This window comes from Sapajus apella, unplaced genomic scaffold (genome assembly GCF_009761245.1).
Source record: "Sapajus apella isolate SASKATOON/1434 unplaced genomic scaffold, GSC_monkey_1.0 scaffold2, whole genome shotgun sequence".
NCBI lineage: Eukaryota > Metazoa > Chordata > Mammalia > Primates > Cebidae > Sapajus > Sapajus apella.
The window spans coordinates 59,151,324-59,175,028 of NW_022436942.1; the positions used below are offsets into that span (position 1 = coordinate 59,151,324).

Here is a 23,705-nt window from a genome sequence, read left to right on the forward strand (position 1 = left end):
CTGCGGGGAGAGGGATGGAATTGCTGGCAGTACTAGTCATTGACTGGATGTGAGGATAGTAAGTGTTCCCTGAGATTTTGCATCAGGGTAACAGAGTCTGAGCTGTTCCCAGGAACGTGGAAGTCAAAAAGAGGCTGTGATGGCGATAGGTTAGATGTGTTGATTTGATATGCCCGCAAGACTCCTCACCTCAGAATGTCTCATGGGAAATTAGAAATATGGAGAAAATGTTCAAGAGATGAAGATATTAGCACTATCTGCACAGAGAGTTCAGTCGAATCTTTGGAAGAAGATGAGATAATAAGAGTGAGAATTAGTACATTGTGTGTGTGTGAAGGACCAAGGGCCAATCTTTGGGGGAAGCATAATGAGGGTAGAAATAATGACAGAGGTAAGAGAACCAAGCAAGCACCTTTCTTGGAAAGCCCAGAGAACCTTCTAGAAGGACAGACTGAGGAGGTTGAATATTAAATTCTTCCTTGGTGACATCCTGAGAGCCGCGTGAGTGGGTGGTAGAATGGGAGCCACATTGCAGAGCTCTGAAGGAGGGGAGGGCTGTGAGTAGAGACTTCTCCTTTAAGGCACTTTTCAATGAAAATGGAGCTGTATATAGTGCGAGGGTGATTAAGTAGCTAATGAACACTTTTGGGGAGCTTTCTTTTTGCCAAGCATTGTGTTCTAACTACTTTTTCTGTATTCACTCATCTAATCCTCAAAAAGATTCTGAGGTAAACAGTGTCATTTTCCCCATTTTATAAATGAGGAAATGGAGTTCCTGAGAGGGTAAAGAGTGGCCTAAGGATATGTGAGAGTAAGAGCTGGGATTTGAGTCCAGGTCATTGGGCTCCTATTGGATGACACTCTTGTTAACCTGACATCTTGCAGACTTGGGCCAAGTGCCCTTCCTGGTTCAGTCAGCTGTAGCTACCATGTCAGGGTGTTGGGTTGAAATGTATCCCCCACAAAAGGTACTTTGAAGTTCGAATCCCCAGTCCCTGTGATTGTGACTGTATTTGGAAATAGTGTCTTTTCTGATGTAATTGAGTTAAGATGAGGTCATCTGGACTAGAGTGTGCCCTAATCCAATGTGACAAGTGTTCTTACAAGAAGGGAAGAGACAGAGAGACCATACAGGGACAGCTGTGTGAAAGCAGAGGCAGAGATTTGAGTGATGACTCTCCAAGCCAAGAAACACCCTGGATTTCTGGCAACACCAGAAGCTTGGAGAGAGGCGTGGAACAGATTCTTTTCTAGAGCCTTCAGAGATACAGACCTGCTGACACCTTATTTTGGACTCATAGCCCCCAGAACAATGAGAGAATAAGTTTCTGTTGTTTTAAGCCACCAAGTTTGTGATACTTTGTCACAGCAGCCCTAGAAAACTAACCTCTGACGGGAAGGTAGGTATGACAGATGCTCACTTCCCAGAAGGTGCCAGCAACCAGAAGGCTCTTGAATACTGCTTCAGTTCCCTGGCTCAAATTGGCCGAAATGATAGGAAATTTATTATGTTACATAACAGGGACACCAGAGGCAGGCCTGTCTTTAGGGTGGGTTGATTAAGCTGCTCAGTGACATTGTGAAAGACCTTCTCCCCTGTGCCTTCCTCTCTCAATTTATCTTCGTGGTGGCAGTCACGTGGTTGCAGAGTTTCAGGAATTGAATTCAGACATGACAGTGATCAGAGGGAAAGGAACTTTGGTGCCCTCCTGAGGCCTTTGCTTGAGGAGCTGAGAAACTTTCCTGTGAAGCTCCTTGATAGACTCCTTCTGTCTCATTGGGCAGGGCTGTGTCCCATCACCAACCGTGAGCCAGTCATTGGCAAGGGAGATGGCATTATCATGAGCCCTATCAGGCCCACATGAAGCTTTGGTGAGGGATGAGGATGGGAATAAGGGCGGCCTGTCCTGGGTCACAAGGCTGTGTGGGGTGGGACAGATTCCCAAATGAAGTTGTGGCTCTGTTGGGAGGCAGAAGGGGAATGTTTCTGCATAGGCAAGGGGCAACATCCACTGCTCACAGTCTGTTCAGTGCAAAGCACTTCTGCAATATTTATGCTAAGAACAAAAATAATAACCTTAGCCAGGTGCAGTGGCTCACACCTGTAATCCCAGCACTTTGGGAGGCCGAGGCCAGTGGAACAGCCTGATCAACAAGGAGAAACCCAGTCTCTACTAAAAATACAAAATTAGCCAGGTGTGGTGGTGCATAGCTGTAATCCCAGCTACTCTGGAGGCTGAGGCAGGAGAATCTCTTGAACCCAGGAGGTAGAGGTTGTGGTGAGACAAGATCACGCCATTGCACTCCAGCCTGGGCAACAAGAGTGAAACTCTGTCTCAAAAAGTAAATAAATAAATAAATAAATACAATAAAAATAATAACCTTAAACTCAAAGTGCTAGAGGGAGGACAGATCTCTGGATCATCCAAGAGTTCTTTTCTAAAATCACCTTCATTTTCTTTCATTTCTTGTACTTCAGTCCTTCCCTTACAGAATAGTCATCTCACACAGAAGTGTCACATTTGCGAGGGTGTTCCATTTAGGAAAATAGCATGTGTGTGGATTTCCTAGTAATGCGGTTCCTAGGTGAACCTATGTCTTGTCCAAAGCAGTGGAGTCAAAAACTCCAGGGAACAGAAAAAGGACTCCTTCTAAAACTATTCTATTTATCCAGGAGATACTTGATTAGCTCCTTATTTTCTAATAGCAAATTCCCATTTTACCTATGTATGAGAGATTTAAGAACCACATAGTTAACATCATTTCTTCTCAAGACAGCTTACAATTTTGGGTGTTCCTTCCATCTCTTTCTTCACAATTTTTGGGTCTAGTGGGAATTGAGACCCCTGTTACTGCCTTCCTCCCTAAAAGGGGACATGATGGTGGGTGAGGGAGGATGGGCAGGCTATCAATGCTGCCAACGTGACCTTCCTATTCTTTGCTCCTTGGGTATCAGCTGTTCCCCTGGACGGTTGTCTCTTCAAAATACTCTGGCTTCATTCTTGCTTTTAAATTGAGACTCATCCATTTATATTTCATCATAGTTATGCAGATCTTGTCATAGCTCATTTATATCAATAATGCCAATTAAAATATTTGCTAATGAACTCCATTTTCAGAGTAAATGATGTAGAAATTTCCTAAACAAAAAAGACTTAGCTGCGTGAACTGTATTTCTTCAAAATTAAGTGTATGCTATAAATTAGCTCTAATTTTATATAATAAACACAAAAACCTGAAATCTTAGAGAGTCCAAAATTCCCTAGAGACTTTTTATTTTTTTGGGGGAAAAAGAACATATATTTATTAAGCATTTATGATGAATCAGATACTGTATATTTATATATTTAACTACATATATTTAAGGTGCACAACATAATATCTTGAGGTACATAGTGAAATGATTACTACGGTCAAGCAACTTGACATAACCATCATCACAGTTACCTTTTTTTAATGTGTGTGTGGTAAGGGCACCTAAAACTACTGTGTTAGCAAATTTCCAGTTCACACAATATAAAGTAATTAACCCTAGTTCTCATGCTCTATGTTAAATCTTTAGACTTATTTATGTTGCATAACTTAATTACAACTGGTAATTTTTTTTTTTTATCTACATCTTCTGACCCTCCCTGCTCTTGGTAATTGCTGGTCTACTCTTTGTGTGCGTATATATGTATATATGTATGTATATGTAAAGATTTCATGTGTAAGTGAGATCATACAGTCATTTTCCATTATTTCACTTAGCATAATGTTCCCCATATTCATTCAAATTTGTGTTACCTTCCCCATGTCCCAGACCCTGTACCTAGAAGGGCTCTCTCCCTCTCTCCCCTGAACTCCTGAAGAGCACTTTCTGATTTACTTTAAAATTATTTCTTTCATCTTGCTTGTACTGTGGTTAGTTGTAGTTTGTGGGAAAGAACATAGATTTTGGAGTCAAATCTGTGTTTATGTTCTGCATCTGGAACTCAATGTAGGGCAGGTTGAGATCCAGTTTTCTCATCTGTAAAACTGAAATTGTAATAGTCCCCTTGTACCATTGCTGTGAGGATTCAAGATCAGTTACGCAAAGTTTCTGGCTTATAGTAGGCCTTTAATAATTTTTTTATTATGAACACAGGTCTTATCTCCTTTATTGGACTCTAAGCTCCTTGAAGGCAGAGTGGGCACTTAGCATGTGCTTAATAAACATAAGCTGATTAAGTGAACAAGAGCCATCGAGAGGGATGATGCCTGCCTGTTTATTATGAACATGCATTCTTATCTCAAGTGGCATTTGGTTTGCCTAACAGCTAAGATTCTGGGGAAATTTAAAAATAAGCACATTATAAGGCTTTGGTTGCTGCCACTTACCTAGTGTGTTTATCTCACCAGGTTATGATGTTGCTGGGCCTGTTGCAATTGGGCTCACCCACTGGAAAAATCCCTATGTACAAGGCAGACCCACCCTCCCATCAGATCTGCCTCTCTTCGTCTCCAAAGATGCAGGCATCCCTGTATACCACCGATCCTTCACCCGCAAGACTGACCAGGCCACGCCTTTGTCCTGTCCAGCCTCACTGTCTATCACTCCAGTGCCTTCTTACAGCAGTAGCAGCCAGGAAACCCTGAGTCAAGACACGACAGGTAAGTGATGGTTTCCTGTTGGAGATTCAGGACTGGGTGTGTATAAGATTCACGCATTTGCCTGCTGAATAAATTGCATCTGTATTTCTGCTTTGTGATGTGAAGGACCCCAACAATACCTCTGTGTTCATACCGGTTTTTCTTTTTAATGATATGGGGGTCTCACTGTGTTGTCCAGGCTGGTCTTGATTGCCTCAAGCAATCTCTACCAATTCAGCCTCCTGAGTAGCTGGGATTACAGCATACCACCATGCCCAGCTTTCACTGGCATTTAATAGCTTTTCTATACCAGAGGAAGGTTGAATGTGTATAGAAATATTTGGGTTGGGTGCCGTGGTTCATGCCTGTAATTCCAGCACTTTGGGAGGCTGAGGCAGGCAGATCACCTGAGGTCAGGAGTTTGAGACCAGCCTGACCGATTGGTGGAACTCCGTCTCTACTAAAAATACAAAAAAGTTAGTTGGGCTTGGTGGCGGGTGCCTGTAGTCCCAGCTACTTGGGAGGCTGAGGCAGGAAAATTGCTTGAACCTGGGAGGTGGAGGTTGCAGTGAGCTGAGATTGTGCCACTGCACTCCAGCCTGGGGAATAGAGCGAGACTCTGTCTCAAAAAAGAAAAAAAAAAAAAGGAGAGAGAGAAAAAAATATTTGACCTAAGTGCTTAAGTGCTAGCTCTGTTTAGTAAAATGTTATCTAGAAATCAACTCTGAATCAAAATTCCAATATGTGTCATATGGCTTTAATTTATTTAATGCTCTATTTAGTGACAAGGTATCTATCTTGGACTAAAGTCGTGTATTCAAAAAACGTCATTTAAAAGTCATCTTTGAATACCATAATTAATACCAATTCATGTTCTTCCATCAAATTGATCTATGTCAGGGGTCTGCAAACTACTGCTAAATCTGGCTGGCTACCTGTTTTTGTACAGCCCAGGAACTAAGAATAGTTTTTACATTTTTAAATGGTTGGAAAAAACTTTTAAATAATATTTTGATACACATGAAAGTTATATAAAATTCACAGTTTAGTATTTGTAAGGCTTTCCTGGGACACAGCCACATTGATTCATTTCTGTATTGTCTATGGCTGTTTTCGTATGACAGTGGCAGAGTTGAGTCATTGTGACAGAGACTGTACGTCTCGCAAACCCTGAAATATTTATTATCTGGCCCTTTACAGAAAATGTTTGCTGACTGCTGATCTGTGTGATCCTTGGAAGTCATGAGTTAAATAATCAGGGCAAGAAGAATGCTTACAGCATCTTGCCTTAAAATTTATCACTTACATCACACTCAAAATAGTGCAGAAATGGCCATGCTAGGATGGCCAGTTAATTGTTTTTATTTCTCAAATCTGAGTTGGAGGTTTAAATTATGCAAAATCTATCCCGCCATGTTTTCTCTCTATAGATACAGCACTTAGAGATAATTGTTTAGTCACCCAAATCCAATGTGTAATTCTGGTTCTGGAAATAAATCTGAATACTAGGACACTCAACAATTCATAGATGCTGCCACCTAGAGGTGAGATGCTGAGGTTGCAGAAGTTCCAGATTATCAAAACTAATCTTTAAAGCAGTAGATTGCAGACTTCATTAAATGTTAAGAATCAGCATTATACTTGTTAAAAATGAAGATTCTTGGGTCTTACCCCAGGGGAGGCTGTGTTCATGGCACAAAATGAGCTTCAGCAATCTGCATTTGGCAGGCTTTTCCTTCCTGGGATTTTGATTCCTGGGGTTCCCATGCATACCTTGGGGACCACCTCCAAAGGCTCTTTAGCCAAATGGCTGAATTGAAATAGCAGGGATTGGTATTGAAGAGCACGAGGAACATTTGCATACCATCAGCTCTGCACATGGCAAAAGTAACCATCTTTCTGACTGTCCTTGTTGAAGGTCAATTTGACAGCGGAAAAAAATCACTATTTGGGGCTTGAAAATATTTCTGTATAGTAAGTTTGAAATTTTCTGGGTTTTGTTTTTATTGTGAAGGAAAGCTGATTCTGCTTGCTTTAGTTTAATAAGATCAGAAGTTAATATATAAAGTATCTTCTTTGGCTAGAGTAGCTGAAAGGTTATGGCGGTTTTTTTTTTTTTTTTTGGCAAAAAGGGGTGTGAAATGGCAGCTGCCAGATTAACATTTTATCATGGTTCCCTTCGTTGACTTTTTTTCTCTTCCATCCAGCACTATACTTAGAGTCAATCTGATTTTGGGAGGTTTCTATGTTTAACTTGTAGGTTTTCACAAACAAAATAAAAGCTTATAATTCTCTTCATTCCTGGGAACTTTCCATTAGCAATAAAATATCGATTTTTTTCCCCAAGAAACTGATTATTATTATTCTTACTGTTTCTATCCTAACAAAGTAAGCCTGGACATCCAAATATATACTACATAAGCATGTGATAATCACTATATCATAGACAGTTATAGATGCTGGTATGGCTTCTGTAAGTCTTAAATTATGAGTATGTGAAGACCAATTATTACATTTATTTGATTTCTGACAACAATTTGTTGATTTTAATATATGTTTTTGTGTGAAAGCTTCTGGTTTCCTTTGCTTTTATTTGTGTTTTAAAGAATGAAGTTAACTTTATTTTGTTTTTAAAATACAGTTAATTTTATTACTCATTTATACTTAATTTTTTGCTTCTGTTCCTGGTTAGAAGAAAACTCTAGGTGAGATAAGTCAGTTCAACTATACTAGGGTACCCTATAAATTCCAGACTTTGCTGGACATCCCTTCACAATTCTAAGCTATTTTTCTTCTCCATAAACTTTGAGACTGATATAGAGGAGCTGACATGTTTTAGACAGAATATAACTGTACAATTATTTATAAATTGTGAGAATTTTCTTATGTTTAAGAATTTACCAAACACATTTAAAGATTGTTTTCCCATTTTACAAATCCCATCATTCTGCAATTCTAGAAGGAATTGTAACAGGACGCTAACTAAATGATGAGAGCTTCTTGAGCTCTCATTTTATTTAGCTGTGTTAACTATTGTCACCATCCCATTCCATCATCCTCTCCCTTCATTGTGTGACTAACTTCTACAGTAGATTCTCTTGTATTAGACTTTACTTAACACTGCTTGTCACATTGCGCAGTGAACAACTTGTGAAACTGCATAGTCACCCTGAATGTAGTTCTTCCTTATAACAGAAAAACTGTCTCCAGTGTCCAGCTTGCCCCATCCATCCATCCATCCATCCATATGCACTAAGTTACCATTCCGTGTTATGTATTGCGGTAAGTCCTTGGGAGAAAAAATTAAGTAAGGCATCACCCCTATCTCAGGCACTCAGAGTGCAGTAGAGGAGGCAGACAAGCATTCTAATTCAGCATGGTGTTAAGATAGACGATTTCACATGAAGTGATCATACACGCATGTTTTTGTTTTAAATTGTTCAATATGCTATTAAAATGTTAATAGTATTAAAATATATTATTTTAAAATATATAACTAAAATAGTAAAAATGCAAAATATATTGTTAAATTATTTCTTCAATTACAAGAAGATAAATTTGAGAGAACCATAGGAAGAAAGCTTGGAAACGATCTTCATATCAGATACTTTTTGTAGGTGTGATATACAATTTTGTAAAAAGTAAATGATGAGAGTATTTAATTGATATTAAATTCATTACAAATAATTTATAGGCTTTGGTTTAAGAGAAAAATAATTAGAAGCTTTACACTTCAAAAAGTTGCTACTAGATGCTGGACTTTGGGATATACTTTAAGAATTCTAGTTAAATCAAGAAATATTTTGAGGACAAAAATAAGGCATGAAAGATATTTTAAAAATTGAAATGGAAATGACTCCTTCCTGCTTGGTAAGTGTCACAGAAAAAGAGTAAAACTGAATATTCAGTTTTTATATCCTTCCAATTTTTATTTTAGGTTTGGGAGTGCATGTACATGTTTGCTACCTGGCCAAATTGTATTTTGCTGGGGTTTGTTATACAAATTATTTCATCACCCAGGTAGTGATTATAGTACCTCATAGTAGTTTTTCAATCCTCACCCTCCTCCCAGCCTCCATTCTCAAGTAGGGCTCAGTGTCTGTTGTTCCCTTCTGAGTGTCCGTGTTAACACACAATTTTTGATGACCAAGATTTGTAACTTCCATCACCACCACCACCTCTACTCACAACTTCTCTTTCTAGTCATTCCTGAATCCCCAGCTAATCCCCAATCACTCCCTTCCTTTCTATCCAATTCCCAGCTGCATACTCATGGCCCCAAAGCCATATTTTCATGCCTGATTTCTCTGACAAGTTTTACATGTATATTTATAGCTGCTTACTGGAACTTTCAACCTGAATATATCCCAAACATCAAAACTCATATACTCTGAATGGAACTTCCTTCTGGTAGCTCTCAAAGTTGAATTTCTCATTCTGTTTAATGCTGGCATAGTCTCTTTGTCTTAGTTTGGGCTGCTATAGCAAATATACAACTGAGTGGCTTAAACAACAAACATTTATTTATGACATATTTGGCATCTGGTGAGGGCTCTCTTCCTGGTTTCTAGATGGCTGGTCTTCTCACTCTACCCTCACAGGACAGAGCGAGCGGGCCCTCTGGTTTCTTATTATAAGGGCACTAATCCCATTCATGAGGGTTCCACCCTTATAACCTAATCACCTCCCAAGGTCCCTATCTCCAAATACCACCTATTCATATGTTGGAATCCTAATTCCAAAGTATGAATTTTGGAGATACACACAGTGATAGAGGCTGGAAAACAGCAGATTGATATCTTCAAAGTGATGAAGGAAATGAAGGTCAATTCAGAGTTTCAGATGTGGCTAAGTGATCACTTTGGAAAAAGACTGAGAAAATGTATTCTATGCATACCTCCTGAAAAACTGGATTGGGACTGTGGATGATGCAGTAAACTGCGGATGCTGATGGCCGTGAGGACACCATGCTTAACCTTCTGCTGGCTATCAGCCTCCACAGCCAACTGGCTAACATATTAGTTATGTCTACTTTAGAAATATTGCTACTTCAAAGTTTCCTCTCTGTCCCTACTGTCATTATTTCAGCTCAAGCTCTCACCATCTCTGCATAGACTAGTGCTGCTAGCAATCTTGTTACGAGTCTCCTAGATCTTAATTCTTCCATGACTATAGCTTAGCTTTCCCAGTTCATCTAAGAGTTTCCTCTGTGAATTATTTCCATTTTTGCCTTAGCGTATTTTGTTATTCTTTCTGTTTCCATTGGTAATTATTATGCACATATTGAATTTTGCTGTTATTGTGCTCCAATATAATTTTAAAGATGGCTACCACAATAGATGCAAATAAAGTTCTTGAGTTAGTAATTAACGTTTTGATCATGTACTTGTTTGCTCATTGCAGAGCTTCACATGTAGGAAGTATGTTTTCTATGACCATTGAAACTGTATATTAGACACAGTTGAAGAGGCTTAGGCCTGGAAGATGGATCTGAAGAAATTACCCCATTATCAGTACAGAGATATATGAGACACAAAAACAAGGAGGAGGAGGTTGAAATGTAGAAAGCAGAATGAAAAAGCTCAACATCATTTAATAGAAATTCTACTCTGCATTAAGAGAATAGAATGTATATATATATATGTGTGAGGAATATTTAAAAAGACAATGGCTGGAAGTTTCCCAGAATTGATGAGGAGACAAAAAGTCTTTGATGTAAGAAACATGATGAATGCCAAGAAGGATAAATAAAAATAACTATATCTATATGTAAATATATGAAGAGTCAGCAAAAATCAGAAAATCTTAGAAATGACCTGAGAGAAAAGACAGATTACCTGCAAGTGAGAAGCAAATTGAGGACAGACTTTCAAGTAGTAATGATAGAGGCTAGAAAACAGCAGATTAATATCTTCAAGGTACTGAAGGAAATGAAAGTCAATTCAGAATTCCAGATGCAGCTAAGTGATCACTGGAGAGGGAGGTCAGCATAAGAACATTTTTGGAAAAAGACTGGGAAAATGTATTCTATGCATGCCTCCTGAAAGAATGACTTAACAAACCTATTTAGAAAAGAAGAATCTTGGGCCTGGCGCGGTGGCTCACACCTGCAATCCCAGCATTTTGGGAGGCTGAGGCAGGCAGATCACCTGAGGTCAGGAGTTCAAGACCAGCCTGGCCAATGTGGTGAAACCACATCTCTACCAAAATACAAAAATTAGCTGGGCGTGGTGGCATGCACCTGTAATCTCAGCTCTTTGGGAGGTTGAGAATCACTTGAACCTAGGAGGCAGAGGCTGCAGTGAGCTGAGATGGTGCCACTGCACTCCAGGGTGAGATTAAAAAAAAAAAGAATCTTGAATATAGAGGAAACAATGAAATAATAAGAAAAAAAATATATAAAAATTTGAAAGATCCCTCTAGAAGAATGATTTTTAAACCAGAGATGATTTTGTTTCACAAGGGATACTTGGGAATGTCTGCAGATACTTTTGGTTGACAGCTGGGCAAGAGGTATCACAGGCATCCAGTAGGTAGACACCAGGAATACTGCTAAACATCCTACGTGCACAAGATGTGGTCCCTAACTCCTTGTCCCATGTTCATTGTTAATTCTTAATTCTCCTTCCTCCCTGGGAGTTTCTTGTCCTGTGTGTTGTACCTTGCCCTTGCAATGGGTCGCCTCCTTTAGGGCATTCCCAGGGCTCTTGTTTCTGTCCTGGGGCTGTCCTTGGTGAAGTATGATCGGCACCTTTGAGCTCCCCTTTCTCAGGTTTCTGTGTTCTTTAGCTCTCCCTAAATTATATCTCATGCTGCACCTAAGCTTTTCTTTTTTACTAATACTGAATAACTCTTAGCTGTCAGGGTTGTCATGTGCATTGTAGGATGTTTAGCAGCATCCCTGGCCTGCACCCAGTAGAAGTCAGTTGGGACAGCTGAAAAAAGTTTTCAGACATTGCCAAACGTACGATTACAGGTGAAATCATCCCCAGTGGAGAACCACTGACTTACGCCAAAGTCTGATCCTGTTCTCTGAAGCTCTGCTTAGTGGCAGTAGTCTGGTAGTCTAATGATTGATAATGGGTTCATGGGTTTTAATACCTTTTACTCTACTTTAGCAAGGGCCTTTTGCAAACCATACCCTAATCAAAAACATGGAGGGAATATTTTTTTTCCAAAGGGGAAGATTTTTTTCCCCTTGAGACTACAGGTAACACCTTTGACACTTTCCCTGCCTACTTCTTTATACCTCACCTTTCTGTGAAATTATGTCGTAAATAAAAACTTCTGTATGTGTTCAAGACCATTGGTAATCTCCCTGCATTTCTATATGCAGGAATCCTTGAGAACTCTTCCCTTTGCCTTTTGTCCTCCTTCCACAGCCTCACCATCTTCCCTTTAGTGGTATTTTGGTGGGATTGGGTTTTTAAAAAAAATTAATGAATTCCAAACATTCCCTAAGGACTTTACAAGTATGTCCCTCATTTGTGAAAAGGAAAGAGTTGAGAAATGACTATCTTCTGTTCCAGATTACTTCCCAAGAGTCTAGCTTTTGCCTGTGCACCTAAAGTCTGAGCAGAACATTGTGTCTTGTCTTGAGGGGGGAAGATGTTCACTCACCTTTCCTGGTGACCTTACTGAGCTTACTGGTACTCCAAATATGCAAGCTTTGAAAACTTAGGTGCCCAATGTTATGTTGCTATGAATTTGCCTGGGGTACAGAGTACCCTAGAAGAGGTGGCCATTTAATAGCATGAATTCAATGTCTTTCAACAAATTGTGACCAGATACTTTCAGAACTGATGCCAAATGAAACAGAGGGTTTTTGATTTCAGAGATAGAGTGCTGCAGTGACCCTGCAACCTGAGCTACTGATGTGACCACGAGATGCAGAGTAATTGGACCTCACCAGGAGACTCGTTTGCTCCCTTATAGAGAAGTCCAGAGACCTTCTCTATAATCCTTGACCCGCCCCTGCTTACACACCATGTGCCCAGCCACCCTGAGCCTTTCTGCTAGAGTGTTAGTTCAGCTAAATCCATGACACAGAGTAATGGAAGACCAGCTACCCTCTACAAAAAACAGGGCAATATAAGTTAGAAAGTCTCTAAACCATTATATTTAAAGTGGGTTTTTTCTAGAGAACATAGAATTGGGTCTAGCGTTTTTATCCATTCTGACAGTTTCTTTTAATTGATGTAGTTAGACCATTCACAAGTAAAGTGATGATTGACATAGTTGGATTAGTATCTGTCGTGTTTGTAACCATTTTCTATTATTGCATTTGTTCACCGTTTCTTTTTTTTTCCTACTTTTTCTCTTGCCTTTTCTGATTTTAATTAGGCATTGTATATGATTTTTTAAAAAAGAATGGCATCTTCCTACTTCTCTCTCCGCCTTTAAAAATTTCCCTTTTGTCAAAGTAGCCCTGAAAGGGTATTTAGATTTTAATCAAATGTTACGGAATAAATTTCCTGGTTTGGTTTATATGGGATGTGAGTATGGGAGTTAACTTACTTAAGTTAGGGTATTGTAATAAGTAGGGCATTTTTATGCTTTTTGTAAGATGACTTGTGGTTTCCTAACATGCTGGCTGAGTAGAAGATGTCACAGTGGAAGGGAAGGCAAATTTGAGTTGAGGGTATTCAGGTGAGGGACCAGCATTCTGAGAAGCAGGAAAGTGTACAAAGGCTGGTTCCAGAGGAGCTGTGGGTAAACATCTCCTTCACATTTAAAGTTGAGTGCTGAATGTGTTATCAACAGAGGTATTGCTGCACAGGGCAGTTGGATTCTCTGGGGCTGTTACTCTGGTCTCCCATGGTACATTCCATGGGTTAATGGACATTTGTGAGCAAGCCCAGAATCCTAACCTCCATGTATACTTCTCCACGAAAAACTAAGGTGGGAACCGCCTCTACTTTAGAACTAAGAGGATCATTAGAAACGTTCATTTTGACAAGAGCATTGGCTAAGAGAAATAAGTTGCTGAGCTTTCTTCAGATTTCCTGTTTTCCTAATCTTGCCTATATTGTTCTTTCAGAATTCAAGACTGTTTCCTGTTAATTACTGATTCTAGCACAGTCCTGTTAATTCTTTCTCCATGTGTGGTGGTTATTTAGGTTTAGAAGATTGGAAACATCAATGAATCAGGGTATGATTGGTGACAAAGAAATGATGAAGACAGTCAAATGATATAGCTATGAAGTTATTTGGGGATATAAAAAACTGAAGAAGTTGAATTAAAGCTGCTTTGAATCTGATTTGCAAATAATCATATATTTTAAAATCAGATGGCTTTAAGATGCTCCAGTAAAGTCATCCATTCATTCAGTCATCTAAACCCTCACTACTCAAAGTGTGGTCCACAAGGGCTAAGAGAGCCTGAGTTCGGATTTAGCAATATCATCCAAAAGGGATGATGCAAGGGGCATTTTAGAGATAGCTTCAATAGCACTTTGTAATTAATGGGATTCTGTATATCACTGAGTGGATATACTATATAGTTTCAGTAAGGTTAAAATATGATGCTGAAGCTTAATAGTTTAGGACAGTGATTCTCAAACTTTAATGTGAATATAAATCTGCTGAGTATCTTGTTAAACTACAGTTCCTCATCTAGTAGGTCTGGGCAAGGGTTGGTGAGATTCTGCATTTCTTCTTTTTTGAGACAGTCTCACTCCATCACCCAGGCTGTAGTGCAGCAGCATAATCTTGGCTCAATGCCACTTCTGCCTCCTGGATTCAAGCACTTGTCATCCCTCAGCCTCCCAAGTAGCTGGGATTACAGGCATGCACCACCACACACAGCTAATATTTTTGTATTTTTAGTAGAGATGGAGTTTCACCATGTTGGCCAGGCTGGTCTCAAACACCTGACCTCAAGTTATCTGCCAGCCTCAGCCTCCCAAAATGCTGGGATTACAGGCGTAAGCCACCATACCTGGCCTAGATTCTGCGTTTCTAACAAGCTTCCAAGTGATGCCCATGCTGCCAGTCATGGAGCTTGGAATTTAGTACAAGACACAGATAACAAAAATTGTTATGCCAAATAATTTATTGTCACTAACAGGCAGGTGTTTTGAAGGATACGAATAATCATCTTCTTATAGATCCTTGGCAATACTGTTTTTATCAAAACATGCCTCCGATTTTCCAAAACTTCATAGAGAACATCTGCTTTACCACCAGTTGTAAGTGGAAAGTCTGCTTATGCCCTGTTATAGGAATATTATTTGTCTGTGATATATAAGTGTCCTAACATTTCCATAGACATTGTTTTGACATTAAAAACTAAATGAAAATCTTAACAACCATGGTACTGACTCAAGAGGGAGCTTAGCCCTCTTAGTTCTGGTTCCCTGGGAAATAGATTCTAAGCCAGAGATGTGCATGCGAGAAGTTTCCTGGGGAGAGCCGTTGGGATCAGTGTGTATGGTATGGTGTGTGTGTGGTAGGTGGAGGGAAGGAAGCATAACCAGGGAGTTGGAAGATATGAGCTGTGATGATGCACAAACAAGGCCTCAACCCTCACACAGGGATACCTGGAGCTGGGACAGTCTTTCAACATTGTCCCACAACAAAGCTATTGTACCCTGCCACCATTGCCTGGGTGCAAGCTACCATGAGGAATGAAGTGACCCTGGGGAGTTCTCTTTGTGGGCAGTTTCCCAAGAAAGATTCAGCTGAGAGCCATCAGCAGCTGCGGATGTACCATGGGACCCACAGCATCCATGACATCAGCTGATGGAAGTGAAGTGATTAGGAAGATCTCCATGGGAAAACAAGTTGGAGAGGATGGTGGAATTCTCAATTCGTTCACAAGCATGGAAAATCGCCACCGACCTTTGCTGAGACAGGGAGATGACTGGCAACTTATATGTTGTCAAGGTGCTGAGATGAAGTAGGCCAGGGTTTTGGAGTGCTGGATCATCAGAGTTCATCTAGTAGCTTTGTAGACACCAGCTGACTTGTAGATCATTCTGCAAGCCAAGGCCAAGTAGCAGATCAGGGCTCTGAGGTCCATAGAGAAAAAGGTCCAGAATCTGAGCAGGTTTTCCAACCCCTGGGAACTGCTGAGCACCTGGATTCTGGTTCAGTTTGTAGTTCTCTCCAGCAAAGAAGCACCTAACCAATTGGGAAACACCCTCTGGTCACTATTCCTTCTAGTTATGTGGGTATATGTTTTGGAAACTGCAGTTTTTGTCTTTTTCAGGCGAATGAGGATATAACTGATTCGTGGTTATAATTGGAGAATGGGAGTTGGCTCACTTTCCTTGTCTCGGGTCATGTAACTCATAATCGTTTATTCAGCATCTGTATTGAGTGCCTACTTTGTGCCCCGTACTACATTAGATGCTGGGTGTACTGGAATGACCCAAGCAGCCAAGGCTCCTTTCTTATGGAATGACAGTGGGATAGGCTAGTAGAGGAGAGAGAGATGAAATAATCACCCAAATAAGGACATTTCCTTAGCTCAGTGAAGGCAGAGGACACTAGTAGGGGGTGTATAAAGAGGGTATTTAATTTGGATTTTGAAGATGGAGAAAGACTGAAGGTGTCGTAGTAATTTGAGAGAGATCTCAAGGATATGTTGGAGCTGGTGAAGATATAGTGAGAACATGGAATAGGAGACAAAGACCTGGCTTGTCTACCCAGCTCTGTGACTTATCATGTTACCTTCACACTAAAGACTTAACCTCTTTGAGCCTCAATTTTTTCATCTGTAAAATGGCACAATTATAAGACTCAAATGACATAAAACAGGCAAAAGTGTTTTCCAAATCCTAAAATGCTAGTGAAAGCCACTTTAAAAAAAAATTATTCTAGCCCATGGATTCCTTTTCTCCCTTCTCTTACCTGTCTCCTCCTCATATTTCCTGAGCTGGGCTTGGATGCTGAGGTTTAGTTAGTAGTAAAATGCTATGTAGTTACATTCTTTTAGCCTGTGGCTTTCAACGTTTTTGAACAATACCTGAAGTAAGAAATATTTACATATTGTGACCTACTGCTACTACGACTTCTCTTTTCCTTCCTTCCTCCCTTTCCCTCTTACACACACATACCTGAAAAAATATTTTAGGAAATAATTTGTATTATTTGTTACATACTCTGATATTTTTTATTCTATTTTATTCTGTTCACCAAAAAGTACTAGTCAAGATCCATTAAACTGATGTCACTGCATACTAATGAATTGCACTCATAATTTGAACAACATTGATTTAGATAATAAAATACCTGAAATCCTTTGGAAACCTTATAGGGGCCAGGTATTTTTTTTTTTTTTAGTGCGTGCGCACGCGCGCGCGCGCGTGTGTGTGTGTGTGTGTGTGTGTGTGTGTGTGAGGCCTGTTGTACAAGGAAATAATTTCTCTTTGAGGACTGATTATTAATGTTCATTAAAAAAATCTGTGATGTCTATGGCAATGAGACTGTCTCCCAGAGTTGGTAAACATGTGATCCCTCAAAAGGGCTCTGTATTCCCTGCAGTTCTCACATCTCTGAGTCAGCAAAGAACTGTGGCAAATCCATTAACCATTACCATGATAATACTGCATATCAAATAACCCCCAAACCTCAGTGGCATACAGGATTAAGCATTTACTCATTTATCTAGAATCAGCTGGGGTTGGCCAGAGCTCTGCTATCTTGGCTAGCCTCACTCAGTATCTTGAAGTTACCTGGCTCTTGGCTGATCTAGGTTGTCCTCAGTAGGAGCAACTGGGATGACCCAGCTCTCTCCTCTTCCAGTAGGCCCAGGAATATACTTCCTGGCACATTCTCATGACAGTGGTGGAGGTGCAAGAGAAGGGGCCAGCCCAATTATGCAAGCACCCCAAGCTTTTGCTGGCAACATATTTGCTAATAGTCCATTAGCCAAAGCCATGTCACATGGTTGAACCCAGAATTAAAGATGGGGCAGATGTCTTGTTCTCAGTGGAGTGATACTGCAAAGCTACAGGGCAAAAGGATGTGGAATTAGGAAACTGTGAATAATTGGGGCCAAGGACACAATCTATCACAGCCTCTCTATCTCACATACATGATCTCTTTGACTCCAAAGGGGTCATTTTCTCAAGTGGATCTCAGATCTGAGTCCTTTGGGCTGGGCCAGGAATATTTATCTGAAAGAGACATCATGTTGTCCTCCTCATACCCTGGGTAGATTGTCCTCCTTTTACCTATTCCTATCTGAAGCTGCCTTTAAAGGCCTTCTCTTCCCCGGTGTACATCACTTTAGGAAAGTAGACACTTGTAGGCAGCCTGCTCTGCCAACATCTGAAACGTGCCTGGGCCTTCCTGCACCCTAGCTACAGGCAACATTTATATTAAGCCATAACCCACACTATTTTTTATTTCCATTTTTCAGTTCTTCAGATGAATAGATTTATAGCATTGTATTGTAGTATTTTTAGTTGCTATGAAATTAGATATCTAAATGAGAGATTTTAATGAGTAAAGCTATCAGTAGTACAGTATATGTCAAAAATGGCCTTTTGTTCAACCTTTCCCCTAATACTTAGCTCTGAATTTCTGGTTACCTATTAGACAGTCCAACCCACATGTTCCCACAAGCACCTATCCAAACCACTTCTGTGTTCCCTGTTTCAACAAGCTGCACATCATCCTTCCTGCTTCTGAAACACAGAGCAAAGAGTCATCTTTAACCACTCATTCACCATCATGATCCCTCAGTTCTTTTTCTCTTGTGAATAATGGCTAGCACCCTCATTCAACCAGACACTGGAATTGTTCTTTATTAATATACTGGGCCAGGTTCTATGCTAAGAACTGGGGATGTGAGGGTGACTAAGACATGACTCTCTCTTTTAGAAGCTCAGTATCTAGCAAAGGAGGTGAACTGTGTACCCATAACTCACAATATAATGTGCAGCTATGAACACAGTGTTCTCTTCCACCCTTCCCACATCTAATTGCTCATCAATTCTTGCTCATTCTGCCTCACAAATGTCCCTCAAGTTTATGCTCCTTTCATTAGTCCTGTGGTCATTGCCATGGATCAAGTCTTTTCTATGTCTTGCCTGGGCAGGGGCAGTAGTTTCCTGGCTGTCCTTCCTCTCTTTACTCTTTTCTCTTTTCCAACCCCCACCCCTGTCACGTGTTGTCATTGCCTAAAATGCTGATCTGAATCTGTGATTCTTTGGCTTTTAAACCATCATGGACTTGGTGGTCCTCAGTAAGTTAAACACAGAATTACCGTATAACCCAGCTATTCCACTCATAGGTATGTATCCAATAGAATTGAAAACAAGTATTCAAACAAGAATTTGTAACAGATGTTCAAAGGAACACTAGTCACGATAGCCAAAGGGTAAAAACAGCCCAAATGTCCATCACCGGATGAATAGATAAATAAAATGTGGTATAATATATTCATACAATGGACTATGATTCAGTCATAAAAGGAATTAAATACTGATACATGCTACAACATGGAGGAACCTTGAAAAGATTGTGCTAAGTGAAATAAGCCAGGCACAAAAGACCACATCTTGTATGATTCCGTTTATATGAAATACTCAAGAGTAGTCAAATCCATAGAGACAGAAAGCGGATTAGTGGTTGCCAGGGGAGGGGAGAATGAGGAATGACTGCTTAATGTGTACTGGGTTTCCTTTTGGCATGATGAAAATGTTTTCAACTGGATAGTGATGGTTGCACATTATGAATGTACTGAATGTCACTAATGATGAATTTGAAGTTATGTGAATTTTATCACAATAAAATAAACGTACATCCCTCTACGCCCAGAAAACCCATTAGTGATCCCTGACAACCTATAGTTTGAGTCCAGATTTCATAGAGTGGGGTTCATGACCCTCATGGTCTGGCCCGGCCTATCGTTTTAGCATTGTTGCTCCCAAGCGTCCTGCATTCCAGCTCTTCCTGGTGAACTGTTAACATTTTTGCTTATGCTGATCCCTCACCTGGAGTGTCCTGTTCGCCTTCTCACTTGCTTGGTGAAATCCAGTCTGGTTCAGATGCCAGTTCCTCCTCAAGGACTTCCCCATACCCAGTGCTTCTTCCTCTGTGATCCCATAGCACCTTATTCAGATGATTAGCCACCATAAATCATAGTTGAGTGTGTATCTCTACCTTGCCAGATGGTGAGCACCTTGCAGGGAAAATGTCTGATTTGAATTTGGATCCCTATAGCCTTGTGTGTGTTGCATAATAGTTGATCAATATTAATTGAATTAATGACTTGATTACTTAAGTCTAGGTTCTATCCTGAAGCTAATGCTGTATCCATAATCCATAATTTAGAACTCTGTAATGATTACAATCATTTTTGATTATCTAATTACCATTAATTGTCTTAGCTAATAACAAATTTCTTCCTAGTTTGCTTGCACCTGCTTAACCCAAATATTTGTTTTTCTGGCAGTTGGAGCACTCACTTTACTTTCACCTGTTCTCAAGTTTGCTGACAGTGCAGCTAATGTTCTCTTCTCTCCCTTTCCTATGCAAAGTCCCTTGAAACCTCAACATTTAACCACTTTCCCTGTGCTAGGGTGAGTGTGACAGAGGATGAATCTTTTACTGTTTTCTTAGAGGACCTTTGTGCCTTAGGATGACATAGTTTGCAAAGAGATTCTGAGTAGTTATTCACTAGGAAAAATAGTTTTCCTTATTTAATCTCAAGTCAGGCTGTCTTCATGTGTCATTATTATTTTTATTACCTTTATTATTTTTTCAAGTGTCAGATATATTTTTCTTATTAATTAAAATGCAATTACAAAATTTTAAAGGTTATATTGAAATGCTTTTAAATGTTTTATATTAACCATCAATACTACTCGTGAATTTCAACATAGTAAGAGCTGTTAAAATGTTTTTGAATGTTTTTCCTCAATTAATTTTAAAAGGGCCAATATTTAAATAGTGTGTGTCCTGAAATTCCACTTTACTTTAGAGCCTTCCTACATAAAAAACAGATTAGTTAAGATTTAGGAAGAAATTGAAGGTACTATTTTAAATTTATGCATAGAACATTATTTATTTTATTTTTATTATTATTTTTGAGATGGAGTCTCGCTCTGTCGCCCAGGCTGGAGTGCAGCGGTGCGATCTCAGCTCACTGTAACCTCTGCCTCCCGGGTTCAAGCAATACTTCTGCCTCAGCCTCCTGAGTAGCTGGGACTACAGGCGCCTACCATGATGTCTGGCTACTTTTTGTATTTTTAGTAGAGATGGCATTTCACCATGTTGGCCAGGCAGACTTCAAACTCCCGACTTTGTGATCTGCCTACTTCGGCCTCCCAAAGTGCTGGGATTGCAGGTGTGAGCCACTGCACCTTGCCTAGAACATTATTTTAAAATGCAATTGAATGATGGAACAAGCATTGACCAGAAAGTCAGAGGCTTAACATAACAAGGAGCAGGAAGACAAGAAATTAATACCTCTTCTCTTTCTACCCACCCAACATTTGAGCATTTTTTTTTTTTTTTTGCTTTCTAAATCTTCTTCACACCTTGAGAGACAAATTGCTGCATAAGTTCAATTGTACTATTTAGTGAGAAACACTTTTATCCTTTGGCTAAAATTCAGAATAGTAAGCTAGAAAAATCTGAGTTTTCAGCTTGGTTTTTTCACTTATTTTTGTTGACTCGTTGGTGGGTATTTCATCTAGTGGGAGATCTCCTCCTTGAAGCTCTTTAGACATGGGTTCTGTCCCACTTCTCTGTTCTACTTTTTCTCTTCCTTCCCTAATCCTTCTTCAAGTCACTTAAATGTCACTGTGTCTCAAATGCTTGTCCTTGACTCTCCTCTCTTGCTCTGTCTGCTTGTCCTGGTCTTGTCCACTACCCGTATTTCACATGCAATCTGTATTTTGTATTTTTGTCTCAGACTTGCCACCTGAGCTTCTCTGACTTCTTTTTACACATTTCTGGATGTCCTGCAGGGACTCTGACTCAGATTAGCCAAAAACCATCCTTTTGCCTCAGTTTTTTTATCTGTCCCTTCTGGAAAATGCAGAACTATTAATCTCACAGTTTGTAACATCTTCTCTTCTTTATTTTCCAGAATAGACAGATAAAAATTGGTGAATGTACCCAGTTGTCCATGCCAGAATCTAGAAGACTCATAGGCTGTCCTCTGCTTTGCTTCTCACATCCAGGGGGCAAGCCTGTCAAGTCTGTCTCCTTCCATCCCCAGTCTCCTTACCTTGGTTCAAAGCCTCGTCACCTTTGACTGGACCATTACTTTGTCACTTGTCTTCCTTTGAGTCCCTCCCATTTTCCATATGGCTGTCAGCTTAATCTCTTTAAATCACAAATCTGTATGTCACTTCCTTTTGTAAAACTTTTTAGGGGTTCCCAATTGTGTTGTCTAGAGAACAAAGCTTATTCTCTGTAGTGCCTCATGATTGGGCCTCTGCCCACCTGTTTTCAATATTACCTTTGTGAAGGCCTTTTGGATGCTGTATGCCATGAATCTTGACTTTATGGAGGGTGGAGCCACTGCCGACTTTGCATTCAAGGAAAGTGAATTTCAAAATTGGAGAAGACCTTTGAAGGCCACTGGTCCACTTGCTCCATTAATTCCTGATAAGTAGATGTCTGCTCTCTGAACACAGACTGCCAACCTGCCCGCTGTTTTGTTCTGCTTTATAAAATGGCAACAGTAGCAAATTTCACACAAGCATATTGTAAAATCTAAAGTGCCGTTAAATTCATCAAGGGAGATTGTCCCACCTTTCTCTTGGATTCCTTTGCTTTTATGGTTTCTGTGGGAGTTTTTCCTTCCCTGTGGGTCTTCATCCATCTATGTCTGTTTTACTCTTTTTGCCCATCTGCTATGATCAATTTGTATCTATTCTTCACTCCTTCAAGGACTGTGGATTTTCATATAAAGAAATAAAATTCAACACTCAAAACTTCCTTTAAAAAGGAAAGGCTAGAAAAGATCCTGAGGATCGCATCATACCCAGAAATGTCCTAAACTGGATCTTTGGATCAGAGATTGGCAGTTGAGGGCTTTTTTTGCCTCCAGCTTGTCTGCCTGCAATGCTCTGATCCAGAATTGCAGTGTTCATGGAAAGATTCTGGCCCCAGAGTCAGCTGCCTGTGGTCTTGGCTCATTCAGAATTAGAGTAAGGCTGACATTGAACTGTACTTGGATGTGAGTTGTTAGTGCAGATGGTGGCCTTGGTGTGTAATGCTTGCTATGTGACTGGTGCCTGGCAGCAGATGGGCACCTTCTTTCTGCACCAGATGACACTCAAATCTTCCTCAAAGGCACAAGTGCAAGTGGAGTGAGGCAGTCTGGGGAGCCAGCAAGGCAAGAATAGGCAGAACCTTAGAGACGGTCACCAGCATTCTGTCCTCTCTGGAAAGAACTGCTGGGGATGTATCCTTAGGTGAAAGTCTGGGATTTGGTTCCTGAGAGGATTTGTTATTCCCTTAAATGTTGTGATCCCATATTGACAGGTGCCATTTATATCACTCTAAATAGTTGACAGTGTGCTTTATACACATGATCCTATTTGATGTTCATGTTCACCCTGTAAAGGAGGTGTACTAGTTTCTTAGGACTGCCACAACAGATGATCATAAACTGGATGGCCTAAAACAACAGAAATCTATCCTTCACAATTCTGGAGGCCAGAAGTTTGAAATAGAAATGGCAACAGGCTCTCCTCTCTCTGAAGATTCTGAGGGAGAATCCTTTCTTTCCTTTTCCAACTTCTGTTGACTCCTGGAATTCTTTGGTTCGTGACAACATTACTCCATTTTCTACCTCTGTCTACGCCTTCTCTTTGCGTCTGTCTTTCCTTTTTCTGTCTCTTATACAAACACCTGTCATTGGATTTAGGATCCATCCTAATTCAGAATGATCGAGATCCTTAATCTTAACTATATGTGCAAAGACCCTTGTTCCAAATGAAGTCACTTTCTGAGGGTTCAGATGGGCATATATTTTGGGATGTATCCTCATTTGAGAATATGAAAACCTAGAGAAGGTAGATGTTTTGCATGGAGACATATTGGACCATGGACTGTAACTCAAGTTTTTGGACACCAAATCTTACATGCTTTCCATCGCACCATACTAGCCCCCAGTCTCT

General features: G+C 40.1%; 1 protein-coding gene across 2 annotated transcripts in view; it reads left to right on the top strand.

Annotated features, from left to right (window-relative positions):
* Positions 1 to 23,705, top strand: part of ANO4 (anoctamin 4) — a 398,033-nt gene that overhangs the window by 18,259 nt on the left and 356,069 nt on the right. For both annotated transcript variants that reach the window (XM_032298965.1, XM_032298973.1), the window contains exon 3: positions 4,381 to 4,632. In XM_032298965.1, coding sequence (XP_032154856.1) covers positions 4,381 to 4,632 — 252 coding nt within the window. The remainder of the gene's footprint in view (positions 1 to 4,380; positions 4,633 to 23,705) is intronic.